At 39.2% G+C, this 26,301-nt stretch overlaps 1 protein-coding gene across 5 annotated transcripts; it reads right to left on the reverse strand.

Moving 5' to 3' along the window:
• Positions 1-227: 227 nt before the first annotated feature.
• On the reverse strand, positions 228-25,410 carry LOC133636358 (gastrula zinc finger protein XlCGF57.1-like). 5 transcript variants are annotated; one of them, XM_062030337.1, is made up of 4 exons: positions 25,049-25,410; positions 22,742-22,957; positions 18,491-18,814; positions 228-2,722 (listed from the first exon to the last, which is right to left on the reverse strand). In XM_062030337.1, exons 1-4 carry the CDS (start codon positions 25,140-25,142, stop codon positions 1,488-1,490), a joined length of 1,869 nt encoding a protein of 622 aa, XP_061886321.1. In that variant the 5' UTR covers positions 25,143-25,410; the 3' UTR covers positions 228-1,487. The 5 variants fall into 5 exon arrangements, with proteins under 5 accessions (XP_061886321.1, XP_061886322.1, XP_061886320.1 ...); XM_062030338.1 differs by having other exon boundaries at positions 18,521-18,814; positions 22,712-22,957; XM_062030336.1 differs by having other exon boundaries at positions 22,712-22,957.
• Between the last annotated feature and the right edge of the window lie 891 nt (positions 25,411-26,301).

Below are 26,301 nucleotides of genomic sequence, written 5' to 3' on the forward strand. Positions count from 1 at the left end.
GTTAGAGTGACGGACTAGAATGCAGTGAAATACATATTTTTTTTCGCTCTGACAGTAACTTAGGTACTAGCTGGCTCATTGGATTCCACACTCTCTCCTTTTTCTATTGTGGATCACGGATTTGTATTTTAAACCACCTCGGATACTATATCCTCTTGAAAATGAGAGTCCAGAACGCGAAATGGACATTCACAGTGACTTTTATCTCCACGACAATACATCGGCGAAACACTTTAGCTACGAGCTAACGTGATAGCATCGTGCTTAACTGCATATAGAAACAGAAAAAATAAGCCCCTGACTGGAAGGATAGATAGAAAATCAACAATACTATTAAACCTTGGACATGTAAATACACGGTTAATGCTTTCCAGGCTGGCGAAGCTCAACAATGCTGTGCTAACGACGCCATTGAAGCCTACTTAGCAACCGGACCGCACAGAGCTATGCTAAAAACATTAGCTCTCCACCTACGCCAGCCAGCCTTCATCTGCTCATCAACACCCGTGCTCACCTGCGTTCCAGCGATCGGCGGAAGGACGAAGGACTTCACCCGATGCGTTTGGCGGCCCGAGACGTAGGAAGTCAAGGTGAGGTCGGCGGCTAGCGCGTCTGCTCTCCAACAAAGTCCTCCTGGTTGTGTTGATGTAGTCCGCTGCTAATACACCGATCCCACCTACAACTGTCTTCTTTGCAGCCTTCATTGTTCATTAAACAAATTGCAAAAGATGTCCAGAATACTGTGGAATTATGAAATGAAAACAGAGCTTTTTTAACTGACTACGTCACGCGCATACGTCATCATACCGCGACGTTTCAGCCGGATATTTCCCGGGAAATTTTAAATGTCACTTTATAAGTTAACCCGGCCGTATTGGCATGTGTTGCAATGTTAAGATTTCATCATTGATATATAAACTATCAGACTGCGTGGTCGCTAGTAGTGGCTTTCAGTAGGCCTTTAAACTACATTTAGCACAATCACTGTTTAAGTGTTTTTGCATCCCTGCAGCTTCCATGACTGTTACACACTTGTGTTTACTGACCTGATACTTAAACCTGAACCTTTTATCACACACAGTGCAACTAAACGGTTTCTCTCCAGTGTGTGTTCTCATGTGTGTGGTCATGCATTCCCTTCTGGAGAAACTCTTCTTACAAACAGAGCAAGAAAAGGTTTCTCTCCAGTGTGTGTTCTCATATGTAATATAAGTTCCTTCTTAGTGTTGAATCTTTTAGCACAAGCTGAGAAATGAAAAGGTTTCTCTCCTTTGTGTGTTCTCATGTGTGTGGTCATGTGATGCTTTCTGGAGAAACTATTCTTACAAACAGAGCAAGTAAAAGGTTTCTCACCTGTGTGTGTTCTCATGTGTAATGTCATGTCATTCTTAGTGTTGAATCTTTTAGCACAAGCTGAGCAAAAAAAAGGTTTCTCACCTGTGTGTGTTCTTATGTGCAATATGATTTCCCTCTTAGTGTTGAATCTTTTAGCACAAGCTGAGCAACAAAAAAGGTTTCTCTCCAGTGTGTGTTCTCATGTGTATGGTCATTTGTTGCTTCCTAGAGAAACTCTTCTTACAAACAGAGCAAGGAAAAGGTTTCTCACCTGTGTGTCTTCTCATGTGTAATATCATGTAATTCTTAGTGTTGAATCTTTTAGCACAAGCTGAGCAAGCAAAATGTTTCTCTCCTGTGTGTGTTCTTATGTGTCTGTCCATGTTTTCCTTTCTGGAGAAACTCTTCTTACAAACAGAGCAGGTAAAAGGTTTCTCACCTGTGTGTGTTCTCATGTGTAATATCATGTCATTCTTAGTGTTGAATCTTTTAGAGCAAGCTGAGCAAGCAAAATGTTTCTCTCCTGTGTGTGTTCTCATGTGTCTGGTCATGTTACACTTTTGGAAGAAATTCTTCTTGCAAACAGAGCAAGTAAAAGGTTTCTCTCCAGTGTGTGTTCTCATGTGTGTGGTCATGTATTCCTTTCTGGAGAAACTCTTCTTACAAACAGAGCAAGTAAAAAGTTTCTCTCCAGTGTGTGTTCTCATGTGTGTGGTCATGTTACACTTTTGGAAGAAATTCTTCTTACAAACAGAGCAAGTAAAAGGTTTCTCTGCATTGTGTGTTCTCATGTGTGTGGTCATGTATTCCTTTCTGGAGAAACTCTTCTTACAAACAGAGCAAGTAAAAAGTTTCTCTCCAGTGTGTGTTCTCATGTGTGTGGTCATGTTACACTTTGTGGAGTAACTCTTCTTACAAACAGAGCAAGAAAAAGGTTTCTCTCCAGTGTGTATTCTCATGTGTACTGTAAAATGACTCTTGTGTCTAAATGATTTCCCACATTGAGAGCAGTCAAAGTGTTTGTTGTTAGTGTGATGTCTCGTATCACCTTTAGAGTCATTTTGACTCTCCAAAGGTTTTTGGATGTGGTCACTGTGATCAGAAGAGTGTGACATCATGTGGTCCATGTCTGACAGTGGAGCAAAGATGCTGTCTGGTTCTGACGTCATATCTTCACAATGCTCTCCATCAGCTTCTGTGATGTGTTGACTTACAAGCTCCGCCCCTCTGTTCTCCTCACTTTGACTGTGATGAAGCTGTAAGGACTGAGCTTCATCTTCATCATGAAGCTGCTCCTCTTTAATGTGGGAGGGGGCCTGTAGCTCCTTCTGTCCCACACTGGTGTGCCACTCCTCTTCATGACTCCCCGCTGACACCCGCTGGACGTCTGCAGAACAAATGAGGTGTTACTGTATTGAAGTTTGCAGTATTCAAACTATTGACATGTGAGCTAGGCCAAATAGACAGTGATGGGCAAGCTACCTGGACAATGTAGTAAGCTAAGCTACAAGTTACTCTCAATTAAATGGAGCTAAGCTATCCTCAGAGAATTGGAGCACGCTACACTACAAGCTACACTGCAAAAGTAGCTTTTATAGAATTTATATATATATATATATATATATATATATATATATATATATATATATATATATATATATATATATATATATGTATATATATATATATATATATATATATATATATATATATATATATATATATATATATATATATATATATATATATATATATATATTGGCCCACATGTATAATATCAATGTTTATGTTGTCCATGGAAAGAAGTTAGTAAGAAGCAAAAGAAAAACAACCAACCATGGATGACAAAAGGACTGAAAAATGCTTGTCACAAAAAAAAGACATTATATGGAATATTAATAACACAGACATCTATAGAGGCATAAAATAAGTATAATAAATATAAAAACAAGCTAATTGGTATACTAGGAAGATGTAAGAAGGAATACTACAGACAATTATTAAAGAAGAACAGAAACAACATGAGAGCAACATCCTAAATAGCATCATTAAAAATGCTGCTAAGAAAGATTACCCCCAGTACTTTCTACATGGAAATACAAAAAATGACAATATGAACCAAATAGTTGAACGTTTTAATGATGACTTTGTTAAAAATGTGGAAGAAAGATTTCCAAATGCAGATGATGGATCAGTTGAGGACTTGAGTGAGCTCATAGACAGAAATCCCAATTCCATGTTTCTTAAGAACGTGACAAAAGAAGAAATAATCCAAATTGTAAAACATTGTAAATCCAAGACCTCAAGCGACTGTCATGGAATAGATATGGTAACCATAAAAAAGGTTATAGAAGACATTTCAGAACCTCTGACATATATCAGCAACGTATCATTTCTAACCGGCAAATTCCCTGACAAAATGAAAATTGCAAAAGTCGTACCAATTTATAAGAATGGAGACATACACCAGTTTACTAACTACACACCAGTTTCATTACTTCCACCATTCTACAAAATCATGGATAAACTATTCAATAGCTGATTAGATTTATTTATCAACAAAAGTGGGACGCTGGTGGAGAACCAATATGGACTCCTAGCAAATATCTCAACATCTGGTCAACATATGTAATAACACGTGTGTGTGTGTGTGTGTGTGTGTGTGTGTGTGTGTGTGTGTGTGTGTGTGTGTGTGTGTGTGTGTGTGTGTGTGTGTGTGTGTGTGTGTGTGTGTGTGTGTGTGTTCTTGAGACATGAAGAAGGAAAAGTATCTTCCATATGAGGAGGTGTGAACAAGTGATGACATAAATCATGGTCCCAATAACATTGCATCAAATACTAGAGTATGTGAACATTGCTCCGAAGTCAGGATTTTTTGTTGATTTAATGTGCATAAAACATGAAAATTGACAGGTGCAAAGGCAGCAATATATGATAAAACAAGACGGCAGCTAAAGAAGGACTGTCGAGGCTTTTTGGCGACGAACCCCAAGATGCAGAGATGATGGCAGGCATAGTGCGAGAAAACATGATTTAATTAAATACTTTGGCAAAAAACAAACAAAAGGGAACAAACAAAAGGCGCGCACAAGGCGGAGAACAAACTAGGCTATGAACTAAAATAGCACAAAGGCTAACTGTGGACAAGAAACTAAAACACTTACTGTGACACGAATAAACAAAACTCACGTGGGAAGAAACGAGCAGGATGAACTATGCTAGGAACAGAGTGGACAGAAGTAGACAGAGCTACAACAACAAGAATAAATGACATTGACCAGTAGACACTACAATAATCCAGCAGTGACTGGAGGGCAGGACAGGTTTAAATAGGCAGCTGGCTGACTGGCACCAGGTGTGGCCACGTGCCAATCAGCCACAGCTGAGGGGATAAAGCACTCAGGGAGACAATCAGGAAATGAAGACAAAATAAAAGCACTGACAGGAAACTAAGAACAGGAAACCAAGACAAACGCAGAGGAAAACTAAAACTTGACCAAACTGTCAGGGACAACCCTGACAAGGACTTCCCTATTCACCCCCCTCTGGTCAACATATGTAATAACAAGTGTGAGTAAGAATTGAAATGTGCCTCCTTTGGCCAAAATGTATAAAATACATATGTATATATGGTAAATGGGTCGTACTTGTATAGCGCTTTTCTACCTTTTTTTTTTAAGAAACTCAAAGCGCTTTGACACTATTTTCCACATTCACCCATTCATACACACACATTCACACACTGATGGCTGCCATGCACGGCGCTAACCAGGCCCATCAGGAGCAAGGGTGAAGTGTCTTGCTCAAGGACACAACGGATGTGACTAGGATGGTAGAAGGTGGGGATTGAACCAGTAACCCTCAGATTGCTGGCACGGCCACTCTCCCAACTTCGCCACGCCGTCCCCCAATATATATAGAAACATACTGTAATAACTTGAAGTAAATAATGAAGATTAAAAAACAATTACAAACAAAACATTTAAAACAAAATGTATTAAAATTAACTAAGAGCTTACCTTTTTTATATTTGCATAGTATGTATATATTAATGTTGTAAATACACATCTTTATATATCTAGAAAGGGTGGTCCTAAAGAGGTAGGCACTGTCACATCTAATAGAGAGCCAAATACTAGAGTCTGTGAACATTGCTCCAAAGTCAAGGTGTGTTGTTGATTTAATGTGCATACACAAGTGAACATTGACAGGTGCAAAGGCAGCAATATATGATAAAACAAGATGGCAGCTAAAGAAGGACTTCCCTATTCATCCCCAAAAAACCTCCCAGGTGAGCAGCTGATTTTACCACTTCTGGTGCTGACGTAAGACAACCTGCGTCCCATATGTTTATTTTAATGAAATAAGTTTATTTCCATCATATAATCAACCATCAACCATTCTGTGTGAGCAGTTTAACAGTACAGGTGATACATATTTAACAATCATACACATTGGCGAAGTTGGTAGAGTGGCCGTGCCAGCAATCGGAGGGTTGCTGGTTACTGGGGTTCAATCCCCACCTTCTACCATCCTAGTCACGTCCGTTGTGTCCTTGGGCAAGACACTTCACCCTTGCTCCTGATGGCTGCTGGTTAGCGCCTTGCATGGCAGCTCCCGCCATCAGTGTGTGAATGTGTGTGTGAATGGGTGAATGTTGAAATACTGTCAAAGCGCTTTGAGTACCTTGAAGGTAGAAAAGCGCTATACAAGTATAACCCATTTATCATTTATTTACACAAAAAAAGAAAAGAAAAGAAAAAGAAATAGGCTGAAGCCAAAGCTTATATTTGGGGGGATTACCCCCAATACTTCTTAGACGGAAACACAAATAATGACAACATGAAGGAAGTAGTCGAAAGCTTCAATAATTACTTTGTAAATATTGGACCAAAATTGGAAGAAAGGATTCCAGACCCAGTTTCAATTGAGGACTATAATGATACCATAGAGCCAAATCCCAACTCCATGTTCCTCAGTAATGTGACACAGGAGGAAATAGTTATAATCCTGTAATCTAAGACTTGTAATGGAATTGATATGGAAACCATAAAAAAGGTTGCAGAAGAGATCTCAGGACCATTCATGTATATTAGTAACCTATCATTTCAAATACCCAAACACAATGAAAATGGCTAAAGTTGCACCAATTTATAAGACTGGAGACAAACACCAATTTACAAATTATAGACCTGTTTCTTTACTTCCACAGTTTTCTAAAATCATTGAAAAAGTGTCCAATAACAGATTAGAGAGTTTCACAAACAAACATAGAATACTAGAAGAGAACACATATGGATACACAGCTAATGTTTCAACTTTGATGACTTTAATTGAAATGACAGAAGAAATGAGCAATGCAATAGATAGTAAAAAATGTGCAGCAGCAGTGTTGTTGGATCTAACTAAAGCATTTGACACAATTAATCACAATATTTTCATCCAAAAACTAGAAGGATATGGCATCAAAGGGTTGGTCTTATAAATAAATGATAAATGCGTTATACTTGTATAGCGCTTTTCTACCTTCAAGGTACTCAAAGCGCTTTGACAGTATTTCCACATTTACCCATTCACACACACATTCACACACACATTCACACACTGATGGCGGGAGCTGCCATGCAAGGCGCTAACCAGCAGCCATCAGAGGCAAAGGGTGAAGTGTCTTGCCCAAGGACACAACGGACGTGACTAGGAAGGTAGAAGGTGGGAATTGAACCCCAGTAACCAACAACACTCCGATTGCTGGCACAGCCACTCTACCAACTTCGCCACACCGTCTTAAACTGGATAAGAAGTTATTTAACCAACAATCTTTGAATCTCAGTAGAAAGTAAAATAATGCTATTTGGTAACAGTAGAAGAGAAAGTCAGACACAAATACAAATAGACGGAATAGAAATTGAAAGAGTAAATGAAACCACATTTCTAGGTATAATAATTGATGATAAATTGAACTGGAAATCTCATGTAAAAAATATACAACATAAAGTAGCAAGAAACTAAATGGCGGCGCATGGCTATGGCTATGCAGCGGCTCGCTAACGCTCTTGGGAGTGTAGAGCGATTTGGCAAAAAACACCCGTCATTTCTGTCAATTTCATGGCTGGCTCAAAGCGTAAACACTCTGTGATCACATACGACTGACAGACAATTCTGGATGTGGATGGATCGGGTCGTTATAGACTGAAAGATGCATGTACGGTGGACCTCCTCGCTAGCATGGGAATACTTCGTGGGCTACATCGAGCAGCCTTTGTAGCAGCGGAGTCAAGTGCTAGCGGTGAACGCCAATGGAGACGACATAGGCGGTGCGAGCGGGAGCAGAAGCGGGGATGCCGAGCGGGGCTAACAACAAAGAGAAAAGCTAACCAAAGAAGCGTGGAGTCTCCAGGTAAGAAGCCATTTAAACTAGAACTAGCCGGCGTCAGGCTGGATAATCCCTGCACACATAGCAATTCTCTTAGAATAAAACACAACTCACATAATGTTTTTTCTTTTGTGACCGTGTCAGAGGCCGACATACATTGTACTGAGGTAGCTAACTGTGATGCGTTCAGTTTATCGCAACATCAAGCAAACAATCTGAATATCCCCGTCATATCAATTCCTAGATATGGTCGAAACTATTTAAAGTGCAATACGCATAATAAACGCAACATTATTAATATTGCTACTTCGGATAATTTCAACAAACAATCCTCAAAACAGCCCACTACCTATAATATGGGCTTTTTAAACATAAGATCATTATCTTCCAAAACGTTATTAGTTAATGAAGTCATTAGAGACAACAAACTTGACGTCGTTGGTCTCGCCGAGACCTGGCTCAAACCAGACGATTTTTTTGCGCTAAATGAGGCATCTCCTCCTAACTATACCAATACACATGTTGCCCGACCTCTTAAAAGGGGAGGGGGTGTCGCACTAATATACAATGAAAACTATAATCTTACACCTAACCTAAATAATAAATATAACTCGTTTGAGGTGCTCACTTTGAGGTTTGTCACACCGCTGCCTCTCCACCTGGCTGTTATCTACCGCCCCCCTGGGCCCTATTCGGACTTCATCAGTGAATTCTCAGAGTTTGTTGCTGATCTAGTGACGCACGCCGACAATATAATCATAATGGGGGACTTTAATATCCATATGAATACCCCATCGGACCCTCCATGCGTGGCGCTCCAGACTATAATTGATAGCTGTGGTCTTACACAAATAATAAATGAACCCACGCATCGCAACGGTAATACGATAGATCTAGTGCTTGTCAGGGGTGTCACCACCTCTAAAGTTACGATACTCCCGTACACTAAAGTAATGTCCGATCATTACCTTATAAAATTCGAAGTTCTGACACATTGTCAACAAACTAATAATAATAATAATAACTACTATAGCAGCCGCAACATTAATGCTGCCACAACGACGACTCTTACTGACCTACTGCCTTCGGTAATGGCACCATTCCCAAATTATGCGGGCTCTATTGATAACCTCACTAACAACTTAAATGACGCCCTGCGCGACACCATTGATAGTGTAGCACCGCTAAAGCTAAAAAGGGCCCCTAAAAGGCGTACCCCATGGTTTACAGAAGAAACTAAAGCCCAGAAATTATCATGTAGAAAGCTGGAACGCAAATGGCGTGTGACTAAACTTGAGGTTTTCCATCAAGCATGGAGTGATAGTTTAATAACTTATAAATGCATGCTTACCTCAGCTAAAGCTAAATATTACTCAAATCTCATCCACCTCAACAAAAATTATCCTAAATTTCTGTTTAGTACAGTAGCATCGCTAACCCAACAAGGGACTCCTCCCATTAGCTCCACCCACTCGGCAGATGACTTTATGAATTTATTTAATAAGAAAATTGAAGTCATTAGAAAAGAGATTAAAGACAATGCATCTCAGCTACAACTGGGTTCTATTAACACAGATACGACTGTATATACGACGGACACTGCCCTCCAAAATAGTTTCTCTCTCTTTGATGAAATAACATTGGAGGAATTGTCAAAATGTGTAAATGGGACAAAACAAACAACATGTTTACTTGACCCAATTCCTGGGAAACGTATCAAGGAGCTTTTTGTATTATTAGGTCCATCAGTGTTAAATATTATAAACTTATCACTTTCCTCTGGCACTGTTCCCCTAGCATTCAAAAAAGCGATTATTCATCATCTACTCAAAAGTCCTAACCTCGATCCTGACCTCATGGTAAACTACCGGCCGGTGTCCCACCTTCCGTATCTCGAAAATCCTCGAAAAAATTGTAGCACAGCAGCTAAATGAACACTTAGCGTCTAACAATCTCTGTGAACCTTTTCAATCCGGTTTCAGGGCAAATCACTCTACGGAGACAGCCCTCGCAAAAATGACTAATGATCTATTGCTAACGATGGATTCTGATGCTTCATCTATGTTGCTGCTTCTTGATCTTAGCGCCGCTTTCCATACTGTTGATCATAATATTTTATTAGAGCGTATCAAAACGCGTGTTGGTATGTCAGACTTGTCTTGGTTTAACTCTTATCTTACTGACAGGATGCAGTGTGTCTCCCATAACAATGTGACCTCGGACTATGTTAAGGTAACGTGCGGAGTTCCCCAGGGTTCGGTTCTTGGCCCTGCACTCTTTAGTATTTACATGCTGCCGCTAGGTGACATCATACGCAAATACGGTGTTAGCTTTCACTGTTATGCTGATGACACCCAACTCTACATGCCCCTAAAGCTGACCAACACGCCGGATTGTAGTCAGCTGGAGGCGTGTCTTAATTAAATTAAACAATGGATGTCCGCTAACTTTTTGCAACTTAACGCTAAGAAAACGGAAATGCTGATTATCAGTCCTGCTCAACACCGACATCTATTTAATAATACCACCTTAACATTTGACAACCAAACAATTACACAAGGCGACTCGGTAAAGAATCTGGGTATTATCTTCCACCCAACTCTCTCGTTTGAGTCACACATTAAGAGTGTTACTAAAACGGCCTTCTTTCATCTCCGTAATATCGCTAAAATTCGTTCCATTTTGTCCACAAACGATGCTGAGATCATTATCCATGCGTTCGTTACATCTCGTCTCGATTACTGTAACGTTTTATTTTCGGGCCTCCCTATGTCTAGCATTAAAAGATTACAGTTGGTACAAAATGCGGCTGCTAGACTTTTGACAAAAACAAGAAAGTTTGATCATATTACGCCTATACTGGCTCACTTGCACTGGCTTCCTGTGCACTTAAGATGCGACTTTAAGGTTTTACTACTTACGTATAAAATACTACACGGTCAAGCTCCTGCCTATCTTGCCGATTGTATTGTACCATATGTCCCGACAAGAAATCTGCGTTCAAAGAACTCCGGCTTATTAGTGATTCCCAGAGCCCAAAAAAAGTCTGCGGGCTATAGAGCGTTTTCTATTCGGGCTCCAATACTATGGAATGCCCTCCCGGTAAAAGTTAGAGATGCTACCTCAGTAGAAGCATTTAAGTCTCATCTTAAAACTCATTTGTATACTCTAGCCTTTAAATAGACTCCCTTTTTAGACCAGTTGATCTGCCGTTTCTTTTCTTTTCTTTTCTACTCTGCTCCCAACCCGCTAGCCTGTCCATCAGATGGGGACATCTCTACGCTGCTGACCCGTCTCCACTCGGGATGGTTCCTGCTGGCCCCACTATGGACTGGACTTTCGCTGATGTGTTGGACTTTCACAATATTATGTCAGACCCACTCAACATCCATTGCTTTTGGTCTCCCCTAGAGGGGGGGTGGGGGGTGGGAGGGGGGGTTTACCCACATATGCGGTCCTCTCCAAGGTTTCTCATAGTCATTCACATTGACGTCCCACTGGGGTGAGTTTTCCTTGCCCGTATGTGGGCTCTGTACCGAGGATGTCGTTGTGGCTTGTACAGCCCTTTGAGACACTTGTGATTTAGGGCTATATAAATAAACATTGATTGATTGATTGATTGATTGATTGATTGATTGAAGAAACACGTCAATAATGAATAAAGCAAAACATGTTCTAGACCAAAAATGACTTCATATTCTCTACTGCTCACTAGTGTTACATATCTGACTTATTGTGTAGAAATATGGGAAATAAGTACAAAAGTACACTTCATTCATTAACTGTGTTACAAAAAAGATCAGTTATAATAATACATCATGTTGGATATAGACAACATACAAACACTTTATTTATTCAATCAAAAATACTGAAATTCCACCACATAGTGAATTTGCAAACAGCTAAAATGATACACAAAGCAAACTATAACCTGCTAGCCAAGAATGTACAACAATTCTCAACTAAAGAGGAGAAATATAATCTTAGAGGAAAATGTAATTTAAAACATTTGTATGCACGTACAACACTTAAGACCTTCAGTATATCAGTATGTGGAATTAAATGATGGAATGGATGAAGCAAAGCAATCAAACAATGTACTAATATGATCCACTTCAAGAAACTCTTCACACTTAAAGTGTTTACAAAGTACAAAGAAGAAGAACCATGATAAACATTCTCAATTTATTTCATCCATCATTCATTTTCTACATCATCTTACTCATCTCACCATATGAAATATAACTTACTTCACTCATTATTATTGATTTATTTTTATTGTGATTACCGTATTTTCCGCACCATAAGCCGCACCTAAAAACCACACATTTTCTCAAAAGCTTACAGTGCGGCTTATAACCCGGTGCGCCTTATATATGGATTAATATTAATATTCATTTTCAGAAAGTTTAGGTCTCGCAACTACGGTAAACAGTTGCCATCTTTTTTCCCCGTAGAAGAGGAAGCGCTTCTTCTTCTACGGTAAGCAACCGCCAAGGTGAGCACCCGCCCCCGTAGAGGAAGAAGCGTGCAGATATTACGTTTCATTTCATTTGTGTGTACCAAGAGACACGCGTACAAGGTTCCCCTGACTTCTGATATTCCTGTGAACCGCACTGTGGATACATTGGGAACACGTACGGTGAATATTCGCACCACAGGGAATGAAAAGTCTTCATTCACTGTGGTTCTAGCTTGCCATGCTAACGGCCAGAAACTTCCACCCATGGTGATATTCAAAAGGAAGACCTTGCCAAAAGAGAACTTTCCAGCCGGCGTCATCATAAAAGCTAACTCGAAGGGATGGATGGATGAAGAAAAGATGAGCGAGTGGTTGAGAGAAGTTTACGCGGGTGGCTTTTTTCACGCAGCTCCGTCCCTGTTGATCTACGACTGCATGCGCGTCCACATCACTGTTGATCTACGACTGCATGCGCGTCCACATCACGGATGGTGTCAAAAAACAAGTGAAGCACACCGAAGAAGAAGAATTTGAGGGATTTGTGGATGAGGAATAACTTCAGAAAGTGAGCTTTAAATGTTTATTTTGTGTGTTGTGTGACACTAACGTTCGAGCAACGTTGAGTTATTGATGTTGCTATTGCTCTGTACTACTTTGAGTGTTACTATTTTTGTGATTGCACATTTGCACATTAAATTTTGGGAGTGAACAGAGTTGTTAGAACGCTGGTTTGTAATATATTATTAAAGTTTGACTGACCTATCTGACTGTTTTGTTGACATTCCCTTTAGCGCAGCGTAGGTGCGGCTTATGGTGCGGAAAATACGGTACTTATGGAGTATATTGTGAATACATTGAGAACAGGAAGTGAACAAAAGTTTTAGCAACTGTTATGTAAAAGAAAAGGGGTAGGATTAAATAACCTCTGCTTCTTCCTACTCCTTTTCAAACATGTTGAATAGACAAACTGGAAATTGTGATGTATCATGTTGTATGCATGCATGTGTGATGTATCATGTTGTATGCATGCATGTGTGATGTATCATGTTGTATGCATGCATGTGTGATGTATCATGTTGTATGCATGCATGTGTGATGTTTCATGTTGTATGCATGCATGTGTGATGTATCATGTTGTATGCATGCATGTGTGATGTATCATGTTGTATGCATGCATGTGTGATGTTTCATGTTGTATGCATGCATGTGTGATGTTTCATGTTGTATGCATGCATGTGTGATGTATCATGTTGTATGCATGCATGTGTGATGTATTATGTTGTATGCATGCATGTGTGATGTTTCATGTTGTATGCATGCATGTGTGATGTATCATGTTGTATGCACGCATGTGTGATGTATCATGTTGTATGCACACATGTGTGATGCATCATGTTGTATGCACACATGTGTGATGCATCATGTTGTATGCACGCATGTGTGATGTATCATGTTGTATGCACGCATGTGTGATGTATCATGTTGTATGCACGCATGTATGACGCATAATGTTGTATGCACGCATGTGCGATGTATCATGTTGTATGCATGCATGTGTGATGTATCATGTTGTATGCATTCATGTGTGATGTATCATGTTGTATGCATGCATGTGTGATGTATCATGTTGTATGCACGTGTGTGTGATGTATCATGTTGTATGCATGCGTGTGTGATGCATCATGTTGTACGCATGCATGTGTGATGCATCATGTTGTATGCATGCATGTGTGATGCATCATGTTGTATGCATGCGTGTGTGATGCATCATGTCGTATGCATGCGTGTGTGATGCATCATGTTGTATGCATGTGTGTGTGATGCATCATGTTGTATGCATGCGTGTGTGATGCATCATGTTGTATGCATGTGTGTGTGATGCATCAAGTTGTATGCATGCGTGTGTGATGCATCATGTTGTATGCATGCGTGTGTGATGCATCATGTCGTATGCATGCGTGTGTGATGCATCATGTCGTATGCATGCGTGTGTGATGCATCATGTTGTATGCATGCGTGTGTGATGTATCATGTTGTATGCATGCATGTGTGATGTATCATGTTGTATGCATGCATGTGTGATGTATCATGTTGTATGCATGCATGTGTGATGCATCTTGTTGTATGCATGCATGTGTGATGTATCATGTTGTATGCATGCATGTGTGATGTATCATGTTGTATGCATGCATGTGTGATGTATCATGTTGTATGCATGCATGTGTGATGTATCATGTTGTATGCATGCATGTGTGATGTATCATGTTGTATGCATGCATGTGTGATGTATTATGTTGTATGCATGCATGTGTGATGTATCATGTTGTATGCACGCATGTGTGATGTATCATGTTGTATGCACGCATGTGTGATGTATCATGTTGTATGCGTGCATGTGTGATGTATCATGTTGTATGCATGCATGTGTGATGTATCATGTTGTATGCGTGCATGTGTGATGTATCATGTTGTATGCGTGCATGTGTGATGTATCATGTTGTATGCATGCATGTGTGATGTATCATGTTGTATGCACACATGTGTGATGTATCATGTTGTATGCACGCATGTGTGATGTATCATGTTGTATGCACGCATGTGTGATGTTTCATGTTGTATGCATGCATGTGTGATGTATCATGTTGTATGCATGCATGTGTGATGTATCATGTTGTATGCATGCATGTGTGATGTATCATGTTGTATGCATGCATGTGTGATGTATCATGTTGTATGCATGCATGTGTGATGTATCATGTTGTATGCATGCATGTGTGATGTATCATGTTGTATGCATGCATGTGTGATGTATCATGTTGTATGCATGCATGTGTGATGTATCATGTTGTATGCATGCATGTGTGATGTATCATGTTGTATGCATGCATGTGTGATGCATCATGTTGTATGCATGCATGTGTGATGTATCATGTTGTATGCATGCATGTGTGATGTATCATGTTGTATGCTTGCATGTTCCAAATAAAGTCAAAGTCAAGTCAAGTCAAGTCAACTAACACTTGGTGGACATTCAAGCCACAAAATGCAAATGGAGTATTGTTGGTGTATTTTGGATGGTTATAGAGGACCTCCCATTGGCTCCATTGCAAGTGGACTTTTATTTACATTTATGAGTTAGAATTAGGGCTGGGTGATACATGGAATATACTGGATATATCGTGGGTTTGTCTCTGTGCGATATAGAAAATGACTATATGGTGATATTGGAGTATACGTTCTCACACAGTTGCTTTTAGCTGCAGGCATTACACTACAGGCTCTTCTCACACTTTCTTGTCTCTCCTTCTCACAGAGACATAAAACAAGCGCACCTTCTTACATACGTCACATACTGTCACGTGTGCAACGTCATACGCTCTCACGGAGCAGACAGGTAGCGGCATGGTAACGTTAGCTGTGGTGCTAGTGGTAATACGAGAGAAAGAAGGTGCCAATCTGGTAACAAATGAAGGAATAATTAATTCCCAAGACAAACAGCAGGGGGTCCATCGTCTGGCGGTGGTTTGGCTTCAAGCGGGTAGATGGTGAACAAGTATGCGGCAAAAGCGTTGCTACAAAAAGTAGCAGCACTGCTAATGTAGCATCATTAAAAAGTCACCCGCTAGAGAATGAAGAGTGCTTGAAACTCTGCATGTCAACATCTCCGTTCAGTGCCACACCCACAAAATGCCCAAGCAACCATTTCCACATCAACACCGTATGAAACAAATAGTCAACAACAGAAGGAGATAACGTCCGCAGGAACCTACCACATAATGAAGGACATACACTATTTGATGTCCTATTATGCAGCTCATTTTTATTTGACACTTATTGAAATATCTTGTGTGACATCATGCACAAAAGTGCACTTTATTTGTTTTAAACTATTGTAGTGGCGTTCTGTACAAAAAGTGCACTTTAATTTAGTGTTGTTTTGATATGTCATCTTAGTGACATCATGCACAAAAGTGCACTAATAGCTTGTTTTAAAATGTCTCTGACAATCTTGCACTTTCTGTTTTGAAATGACATGAATGTTTGTGCCACTGCTTAATAACTGTTTAATAAATACACTTTTGCTAAATTTACTTAGTTGTGGTTTCCCTCTCTGCATGAAAGTTTAAAAGTAGCATATATTAATGCAGTATGAAGAAGAATGTTTTAATGTAGACACATAGAATCATCATACTGCTGTGATTATATGCATCAAGTGTTCATTCAAGGCTAAGGCAAAATATCCACATATATATGTTGTATCATGACATGGACTAAACATATCCACATATATATGGTGTATCGTGACATGGACTAAACATATCCACATATATATGGTGTATCGTGACATGGCCTAAACATATCCACATATATATGTTGTATCATGACGTGGACTAAACATATCCACATATATATGTTGTATCATGACGTGGACTAAACATATCCACATATATATGGTGTATCGTGACATGGACTAAACATATCCACATATATATGGTGTATCGTGACATGGACTAAACATATCCACATATATATGGTGTATCGTGACATGGCCTAAACATATCCACATATATATGGTGTATCGTGACATGGACTAAACATATCCACATATATATGGTGTATCGTGACATGGACTAAACATATCCACATATATATGGTGTATCGTGACATGGACTAAACATATCCACATATATATGGTGTATCGTGACATGGACTAAACATATCCACATATATATGGTGTATCGTGACATGGACTAAACATATCCACATATATATGGTGTATCGTGACATGGACTAAACATATCCACATATATATGGTGTATCATGACATGGACTAAACATATCCACATATATATGGTGTATCGTGACAAGGACTAAACATATCCACAAATATATGGTGTATCGTGACATGGACTAAACATATCCACATATATATGGTGTATCGTGACATGGACTAAACATATCCACGTATATATGTTGTATCATGACGTGGCCTAAACATATCCACATATATATGGTGTATCGTGACATGGACTAAACATATCCACATATATATGGTGTATCGTGACATGGACTAAACATATCCACATATATATGGTGTATCGTGACATGGACTAAACATATCCACGTATATATGTTGTATCATGACGTGGCCTAAACATATCCACATATATATGGTGTATCGTGACATGGACTAAACATATCCACATATATATGGTGTATCGTGACATGGCCTAAACATATCCACATATATATGTTGTATCATGACGTGGACTAAACATATCCACATATATATGTTGTATCATGACGTGGACTAAACATATCCACATATATATGGTGTATCGTGACATGGACTAAACATATCCACATATATATGGTGTATCGTGACATGGACTAAACATATCCACATATATATGGTGTATCGTGACATGGCCTAAACATATCCACATATATATGGTGTATCGTGACATGGCCTAAACATATCCACATATATATGGTGTATCGTGACATGGCCTAAACATATCCACATATATATGTTGTATCATGACGTGGACTAAACATATCCACATATATATGGTGTATCGTGACATGGCCTAAACATATCCACATATATATGGTGTATCATGACATGGACTAAACATATCCACATATATATGGTGTATCGTGACATGGCCTAAACATATCCACATATATATGGTGTATCGTGACATGGCCTAAACATATCCACATATATATGGTGTATCGTGACATGGCCTAAACATATCCACATATATATGGTGTATCGTGACATGGCCTAAACATATCCACATATATATGGTGTATCGTGACATGGCCTAAACATATCCACATATATATGGTGTATCGTGACATGGCCTAAACATATCCACATATATATGGTGTATCGTGACATGGCCTAAACATATCCACATATATATGGTGTATCGTGACATGGACTAAACATATCCACATATATATGGTGTATCGTGACATGGACTAAACATATCCACATACAGTATATATGGTGTATCGTGACATGGACTAAACATATCCACATATTAATAAAAGGCCATATTGCCCAGCCCTAGCTAGAATGTGATTTTTTTACAAATATATTCACCCTCATGTCTTTTATAATGATTGTGAACGATAGAAAAATTCCCCCAAAAAGTGCAGTTCCCCTCTAAATTGCAATGATTAGATTTAAGACTTGAAGTGTATGAGCATGAAGTGATGAAGCCTACTTGGATGAGTCTTCTAAGACAAAGTGAACAGTCCAGTTGTGATGGATTGAATGCCCTGAGAATAAAATGATATGTGCTTACTTGGACTGTGATGAAGCTGTGAGGACTCACGTGCTTTGTCTTCATGCTCTTCAGTCTTCACAGAGACAACAGTCATGACATCATCCTCCTCCTGCCCTACAACACACTCTCCCTCCTCTTTCATGTGGGGGGGCTGTGGATCCTCCTCCTCCTCTTTAATGTGGGTGGGCTGTGGATCCTCGTCTTCCTCTTTAATGTTGGTGGGCTGTGGATCATCCTCTTCCTCTTTAATGTGGGTGGGCTGTGGATCCTCCTCTTCCTTTTTAATGTGGTTGGGCTGTGGATCCTCCTCTTCCTCTTTAATGTGAAGGGGCTGCTGGACGTCTGTTGGGTAAATAAGTAAATAAGATAAAGAAAGAATAAAAATAGTTTTGGACTGACACTGTTAACACAATGACATTATTTGTGTTTTTTCGTGTGTTGTGTTAAAAATGTGTAGCAAAACAAAGCAGCATTGATTGAGGCATTCTTAACTTTACACTCACTGATATAAAGTGTGTAAATATTTTATTCTGTATACGGTCTATGACACCTAAACTTTATCTCTAAACTTAACCATAATTTGTGGTGTAGAATGACGTCTGGAACTCAAGATAGTTCCACATGTCTGGGAACGCCACCAACAGATAATCCCTGATATTACTCAACAAATCTTTAGGGATCTATTCCGTTTCATAATTATATGTTTTTCTCGTATCTGCTTTTTGCAGGAAGATCTAGGCTAGGGGTGTTTGAATTCATTTTAGATGAGGGGGCCACATGGAGGAAGATGTACTCCAAGTTGGCCGGACTGGTGAAATCACGGCAAGATAACTTAAAAATAAAGACAACTGCAGATTTTTTTCTTTGTTTAAAAATAGAACAAACACATTCTGAAAATGTAAAAATCATAATGTTGTTTTTTTTACATACAATTATAATGTTTATAACAATAATGTTCGTGTTGGAGGAGTTGTGAATGACTGAAATATGAAATCCGTGCTGCAGTCTGCAGGTGTACCTAATGTTGTGGCCCAGCAGTCATTCACAACTCCTCCAACACGAACATTATTGTTTTTGCACTTTTTGGCTTCTTATTAAATAACTTTTTTAAATAGATTCAATCTTGCACGTGGAAAGTTTAAGTGTGGGCTTTAGTTGATATAACACTCCCGTCAGGGGGTGCATTATCCACCAGGAGGCGGGATTACTGCGAGCCTCAGCCAGTGCATCTTCGCAGCCGTTTTATGATTGCTCAGCACAAGAAATACGTTACACACATACAGTTGTTGACAAAATACACTGTACATTATATACCTCAGCTAACTAAACTATGGAAATGTACAATATAATTCATACAGCAATACGATCTCACTGCACAGCAGGCCAGCAGTTAGCCGGTCATTGCACAATCCACGGTGAGGCTCAACGCAGTGACGTGCCTCAACTGGCTGCTGATCACAGCAAGTCTCTTCTCAGTATTTGAACGGCAAATGTGAAAATTCAGCGATTTTGAATAAAAATAATCTAAAACTGGTGAAGTTAAATGGAAAATAACTTTATAGTATAATCACTGATAGTGTAATCACTGGATACATATAACAATTTAATTGTTTTTTTTTCTTTTTAATTTTTTTTTCCTTTCCATGATGGCAGGTGAGGCTTCGCCTCACCTGCCTCCCCTGACTGCACGTCACTGCTAAACTCTCTGTTCTGGCAAAAGTGCTTGAATCCCTTATCAGTGAACAGATAAAATACTTTTTGGACACCAACTTTATTCTGTCACCTTTTCAGTCAGGTTTTGGCAGAAATCACAGTACTGTTACTGCTGCTATGAAGTTTATAAATGATGTAACTGAAGCTCTTGACAAGAAGCAGTGCTGTCTGTCCCTCTTTATTGACTTTTCAAAGGCATTTGATACTGTTGATCATATCATTTTAATCAAACGTCTTTCAGCTATTGGTTTTTCTCAGCAAGCAGTTGGATGGTTTGCAAATGACCTCACAAGTAGAACTCAGGCTGTTCAGATAGAAGGTTCCTTCTCGGACGTACTGCAAGTGGAAAAGGGTGTCCCTCAAGGTTCTGTGTTGGGTCCGTAATTAATTAATAATTAATCATCTTGGACAGAATATTCCGAACTCAACTTTCCATTCCTACGCTGATGATACTGTCATATACTGCACAGCACCCACTCCTGCTGAGGCCTTTAAATATCTACAACATGCATTTGACAGAGTACAAGAACAACTTTGCTATCTTCAACTGCTTTTAAATGCAGAGAAAACAAAGTGTATGTTCTTTACCACATCAAAAACTGTAAGATCAGCACTGTGTGACAACATTTGAACAAGAAATGGGCAACAAATTGTGTTAGTATCTGCTTTTAAATATCACCATTTTTAATTGATGACCACTTGAGTTTTAAGGAGCACATTCAGTATGTTGTAAAAAAAAAACTGAAACTTTTACTGGGATTTTATTATAGAAACAAGTCTTGCTTTTCTTTTACCGTGAAACAGAAATTGGTGGAAACAACCTTTTTACCCGTTATTGACTATGGAGATGTGTTGTACATGAATGCTACTGCTGGTTGTCTCCACAAGCTGGATAGTGTGTACCACGGTGCACTGAGATTCATCACCAACTTACTCACCATTGTGTGTTATACTCAATGGTTAACTTACTCACCATTGTGTGTTATACTCAATGGTTAACTTACTCACCATTGTGTGTTATACTCAATGGTTAACTTACTCACCATTGTGTGTTATACTCAATGGTTAACTTACTCACCATTGTGTGTTATACTCAATGGTTAACTTACTCACCATTGTGTATTATACTCAATGGTTAACTTACTCACCATTGTGTGTTTTACTCAATGGTTAACTTACTCACCCTTGTGTGTTATACTCAATGGTTAACTTACTCACCATTGTGTGTTTTACTCAATGGTTAACTTACTCACCCTTGTGTGTTATACTCAATGGTTAACTTACTCACCATTGTGTGTTATACTCAATGGTTAACTTACTCACCATTGTGTGTTATACTCAATGGTTAACTGGACATCTTTATGTGCTGGACGCCTCAATCATTGGTATGTGTTCATCTACAAAACCATTCTGGGTATCACCCCATCTTATCTGTCTTGTCTTTTAACAAAGAAACAAGGAAGTCACAATCTTCTCTCAATGAATGTTCTGCAATTTGTCGTCCCCAAAGTAAGAACTGAACTGGGCAAGAAAGCATTTAGGTTTTCAGCAGCGAATGCTTAGAATAACCTACAATCCGATATTCAACTTCAAACCCTTGTTACATTGAATGAGTTTAAAGCTTCTGTGAAAGGATTGCAGTCTACCTTGTCTGTATGCACATGTGTTATGTCAGCAAGTTTTAATGTTGTACATGTCAGGTTTTATGTGTTGTTTACTGTTTACCTTGTCTGTATGCACATGTGTTATGTCAGCAAGTTTTAATGTCGTAAATGTCATGTTTTATGTGTTGTTTACTGTTTTTAATGTAACCTTGCTGCTGCCCTCTTGGCCAGGTCTCCCTTGGAAAAGAGATCTTTGATCTCAATGGGATTTGTACCTGGTTAAATAAAGAAAAAAAAAGAAATAAAGAAAAAACAACAGCTGTTTATTTGAAGTCTTAAAGAAGTCAACTATGTGTGCATTGCAAGGTGAAATGCAGTTATGTCATCTTCTTGTCAATAACACACACATCAATCTTTTGCGTGTTGTTGCTTCCTTATTTGTCATTATTCAAAGCTGATGTTAATGTGTAGCAGCGGCAGCTGAACTCAATGTGACAACGTGTCATAGTTACGTCAGTCAGCTGGAATTAAAAATACAAATAGTTGTGTCGTTAGTCCAGAATCTTCACGGTCCTCATGGACGACATAATTAGGAACCAGTACTAAAAAAATGGTACTTGGTATACATCCCTAATCTTCACCACTAAACCTTTGAAATATGCTGACATATGTGCTGCTAAAGGTAAATAAACAGTAGCCATATTGAATGTTTGCCTTCATTTGAACACATGAGGTAAGGAGGACGGCCTCTAGGTCACATGGTTACACCCCAGCAATTACACTGTTGATGATTGATGAGCATTCATTTTTAAATGGTGGTGTTAAAAAGCAAGTATATCTCCATCTTTAGTCATTAATGTGGCCCCCGGATGAACATGTGTCACAAACATTGTATTAGATGATATGTGGATGTTGTGCTTACTTGGACTGTGATGAAGCTGTGAGGACTCACGTGCTTTGTCTTCATGCTCTTCAGTCTTCACAGAGACAACAGTCATGACATCATCCTCCTCCTGCCCTACAGGACACTCTCCCTCCTCTTCCTCTTTCATGTGTGGATCCCCCTCGTCCCCTTTAAAATGTGAGGGCTGTGGATCCTCTGAAGTGAAACTGTCCCCCTGCAGATGAGGGAGACATTCTTCTTGGTGTCCAATCAGCTGATGGATGTCTACAGGACACAAACAAAACACATTTTAACTCCTACATGCTAAATATTAAATCGTACATGAAATATAGGGCTGTGGCTATTGAACATTTTATTAATCAAGTGTTCTACTGGAAATGTTTTCAATTAATCGAGTAACTGGATAAAACATAGTGTTGCTTGGTTAAAGACGAATTTAAGACATTTCACTTAATAATGAACGGTCAATTGGTTTGAGATGGTATGAGATCAAGATGTCATCTTTAGATCAGGCTTTGTTTTTTCCACAATCACTGCCACATTAAAAAGTCAAAGTACCAATTTTTGTCACACACACACTAGGTGTGGCCAGATTGTTCCCTGCATTTGACCCATCACCATTGATCACTCCCTGGGAGGTGAGGGGAGCAGTGAGCAGCAGCGGTGGCTGCGCCCAGCAATAACTTTTATGGTGATTTAACTCCTACTTCCAACCCTTGATGCTGAGTGCCAAGACTTCCGGATTTCAGTGCCTCTCCCGGAGCAAACATTCCCCGATTTCCACCCGGACAACAACATTGAGGGCATGCCGTGATGGCACTGCCTTTAGCGTCCTCTACAACCTGTCGTCGCGTCCGCTTTTTCATCATACTATCTGCGTGCCGGCCCAGTCACATGTAGTATGCGGCCTCTGCTTACACACGTAAGTGACTGCAAGGCCTACTTGGTCAACAGCCATACAGGTCACACTGAGGGTGGATGTATAAACAACTTTAACACTCTTATTAATATGCGCCACACTGTGAACCCACACCAAACAACAATGACAAACACATTTCGGGAGAACATCCGCACTGTAACACAACATAAACACAACAGAACAAATACCCAGAATCCCATGCAGCCCTAACTCTTCCGGGCTACATTATTCACCCCCGCTACCACCAAACCCCGCCCACCACAACCAACGCACGGAGAGGGGAAGGGGGTGATGTGTGGGGGGGCAGGGTTGGGGGGCGGGGTTTGGTGGTAGCGGGGGTGTACAATGTAGCCCGGAAGAGTTAGGGATGCAAGGGATTCTGGGTATTTTTTCTGTTGTGTTTATGTTGTGTTACGGTGCGGATGTTCTCCCAAAATGTGTTTGTCATTCTTGTTTGGTGTGGTTTCACAGTGTGGTGCATATTAGTAAGAGTGTTAAAGTTGTTTATACGTCCACCCTCAGTGTGACCTGTATGGCTGTTGACCAAGTATGCCTTGCAGTCACTCATGTGTGTCTGCAGAAGCCGCATACAACATGTAACTGGGCTGGCACGCTGTTTGTACAGGTTGTAGAGGGCGCTAAAGGCAGTGCCATCCCGGCACGCCCTTATTACTGTTGTTTGGGTGAAAATCAGCAGACATTTGTGAGAATAGTTACCCTGAAATTCGGGAGTCTCCTGGAAAAATCGGTAGGGTTGGCAAGTATGACGCTGTCAAGCGCCATTCATATAAAACTTGCGGGCCGCACTAACATTCAATTTTCATATTAAGGTGGGGGCCGTGTGTCTGGTTCATACATAGCACAAAGCAAAAAAAAACTTTGTATGGAGTGTTATTTCATTTTAAATTTCAAAAGAGTTTTGTGGCTCCCATTGTTGTCTTTAAATTGTGGAACAGGTCAAAATGGCTCTTTGAGTGGTAAAGGTTGCCGACCCCTGTAGTAGGTTAATGGCTGCACCAATATGAAGGAAATAACAGGTCAGTATAGCTTTTACACACATAAATAACTTGTCAAACCTGCCAGCTAGCAGGCTAGGTTTACAGCGCCAGTTACCATGGTAACTGACTCTGACTTTGTCCTACCTCTCTATATTTGGAAGTAAAACTCTCGAGCTTTACATACTCAGGAGTTTGCACTTAACCTGCTCTCTGGAATATTCCCCCGGTGACTGTGTGACTTTTGTGTAAACATGTTGATACACATTGTTACACACTGAGAGGAACATCAACCTCTCATAAATATTGTCTGGTTTTTATGAACAACATAAAACAATCAGTGCATCATCCAATTCATCTTCCTATAGACAATCTATTGAAGAATAGTGTTAATAATAAATATAAAGTTAGTAAAGATGTGAGAGTAAGAAGTAAACAAACCTGTTGTGTGTAACACAACTTGATGTTGTCGCTCCTTCTCCTCTTTTGTTGGACAAAGTTCCTCCTCGTACTCTGCTATGGTTCTTTCGCACATTTTCACACAATCACAACACTTTACACTCACACTTGATCTCTGCTTAGCGATGTGTTTTCATCACTTCTTTGTTAGCAGCTAACAAGCTAAGCTAAGCTAGCATCAAAGTGCGCTCAGACTAATATACAAACAGTTATTAATGAATAGAGTGTAATAAAGGACATATATGTGTACATGGACGCACAGATTAAGAACACTGCAATAACGTCTTCACCGTCAGACGCCATCTTGCTTTATCCTCGCCGTGTTTGCTTCGCGCGCAGTCTTGTCAGATCTCGCGAGAGAAACAAGTAAACAGCTCTTTTCCAGATCTCGCGAGAGAAATAAGTACAACCAGCTCTTTTCCAGATCTCGCGAGAGAAATAAGTACAACCAGTTCCCACCCCCAGTAAAACTATTTTATGATATACTATTTACTTATTCTGAAAATAAAAGTAAACTTGTCCACTTATTTCCGTAAAAATATTCAAATATTTAACAATGTATTGAAACAACAGTAGCGTAAGGAAAGAAAAAAAAGAAACAAAATAAATATTACACTCATGATATTATTTTTGTCTTTGATGCCAATCGTTTTTATAATGTATTTTAGAATGTGGGAGGTTTTCATGTTCTTTTTAAATTTCCTTTGGCTTTATATATATATATATATATATATATATATATATATATATATATATATATATATATATATATATATATATATATATATCATACTTGCCAACCTTGAGACCTCCAATATCGTGAGGTGGGGGTGGGTGTTTGGTTGGGGGCGGGGGGGGCGTGGTTGGGGGCGTGGTTATTTACAGCTAGAATTCACCAACTCAAGTATTTCATATATATTTCATATGTATATGTATATATATATATATATATATATATATATATATATATATATATATATATATATATATATATATATATATATATATATATATATGTGTGTATGTATGAAATACTTGACCCTCAGTGAATTCTAGCTATATATATATATATATATATATATATATATATATATATATATATATATATATATATATATATATATATATATATATATAATTATACATATAAATAAAATAAATACCTGAATTTCAGTGTTCCGGTGGCTATCCAGTAGATGGCAGTATTGTCCTGTTTAACTTCTCCGTTCATGATG

This window comes from Entelurus aequoreus, linkage group LG20, assembly GCF_033978785.1.
Source record: "Entelurus aequoreus isolate RoL-2023_Sb linkage group LG20, RoL_Eaeq_v1.1, whole genome shotgun sequence".
NCBI classification, from domain to species: Eukaryota; Metazoa; Chordata; class Actinopteri; order Syngnathiformes; family Syngnathidae; genus Entelurus; species Entelurus aequoreus.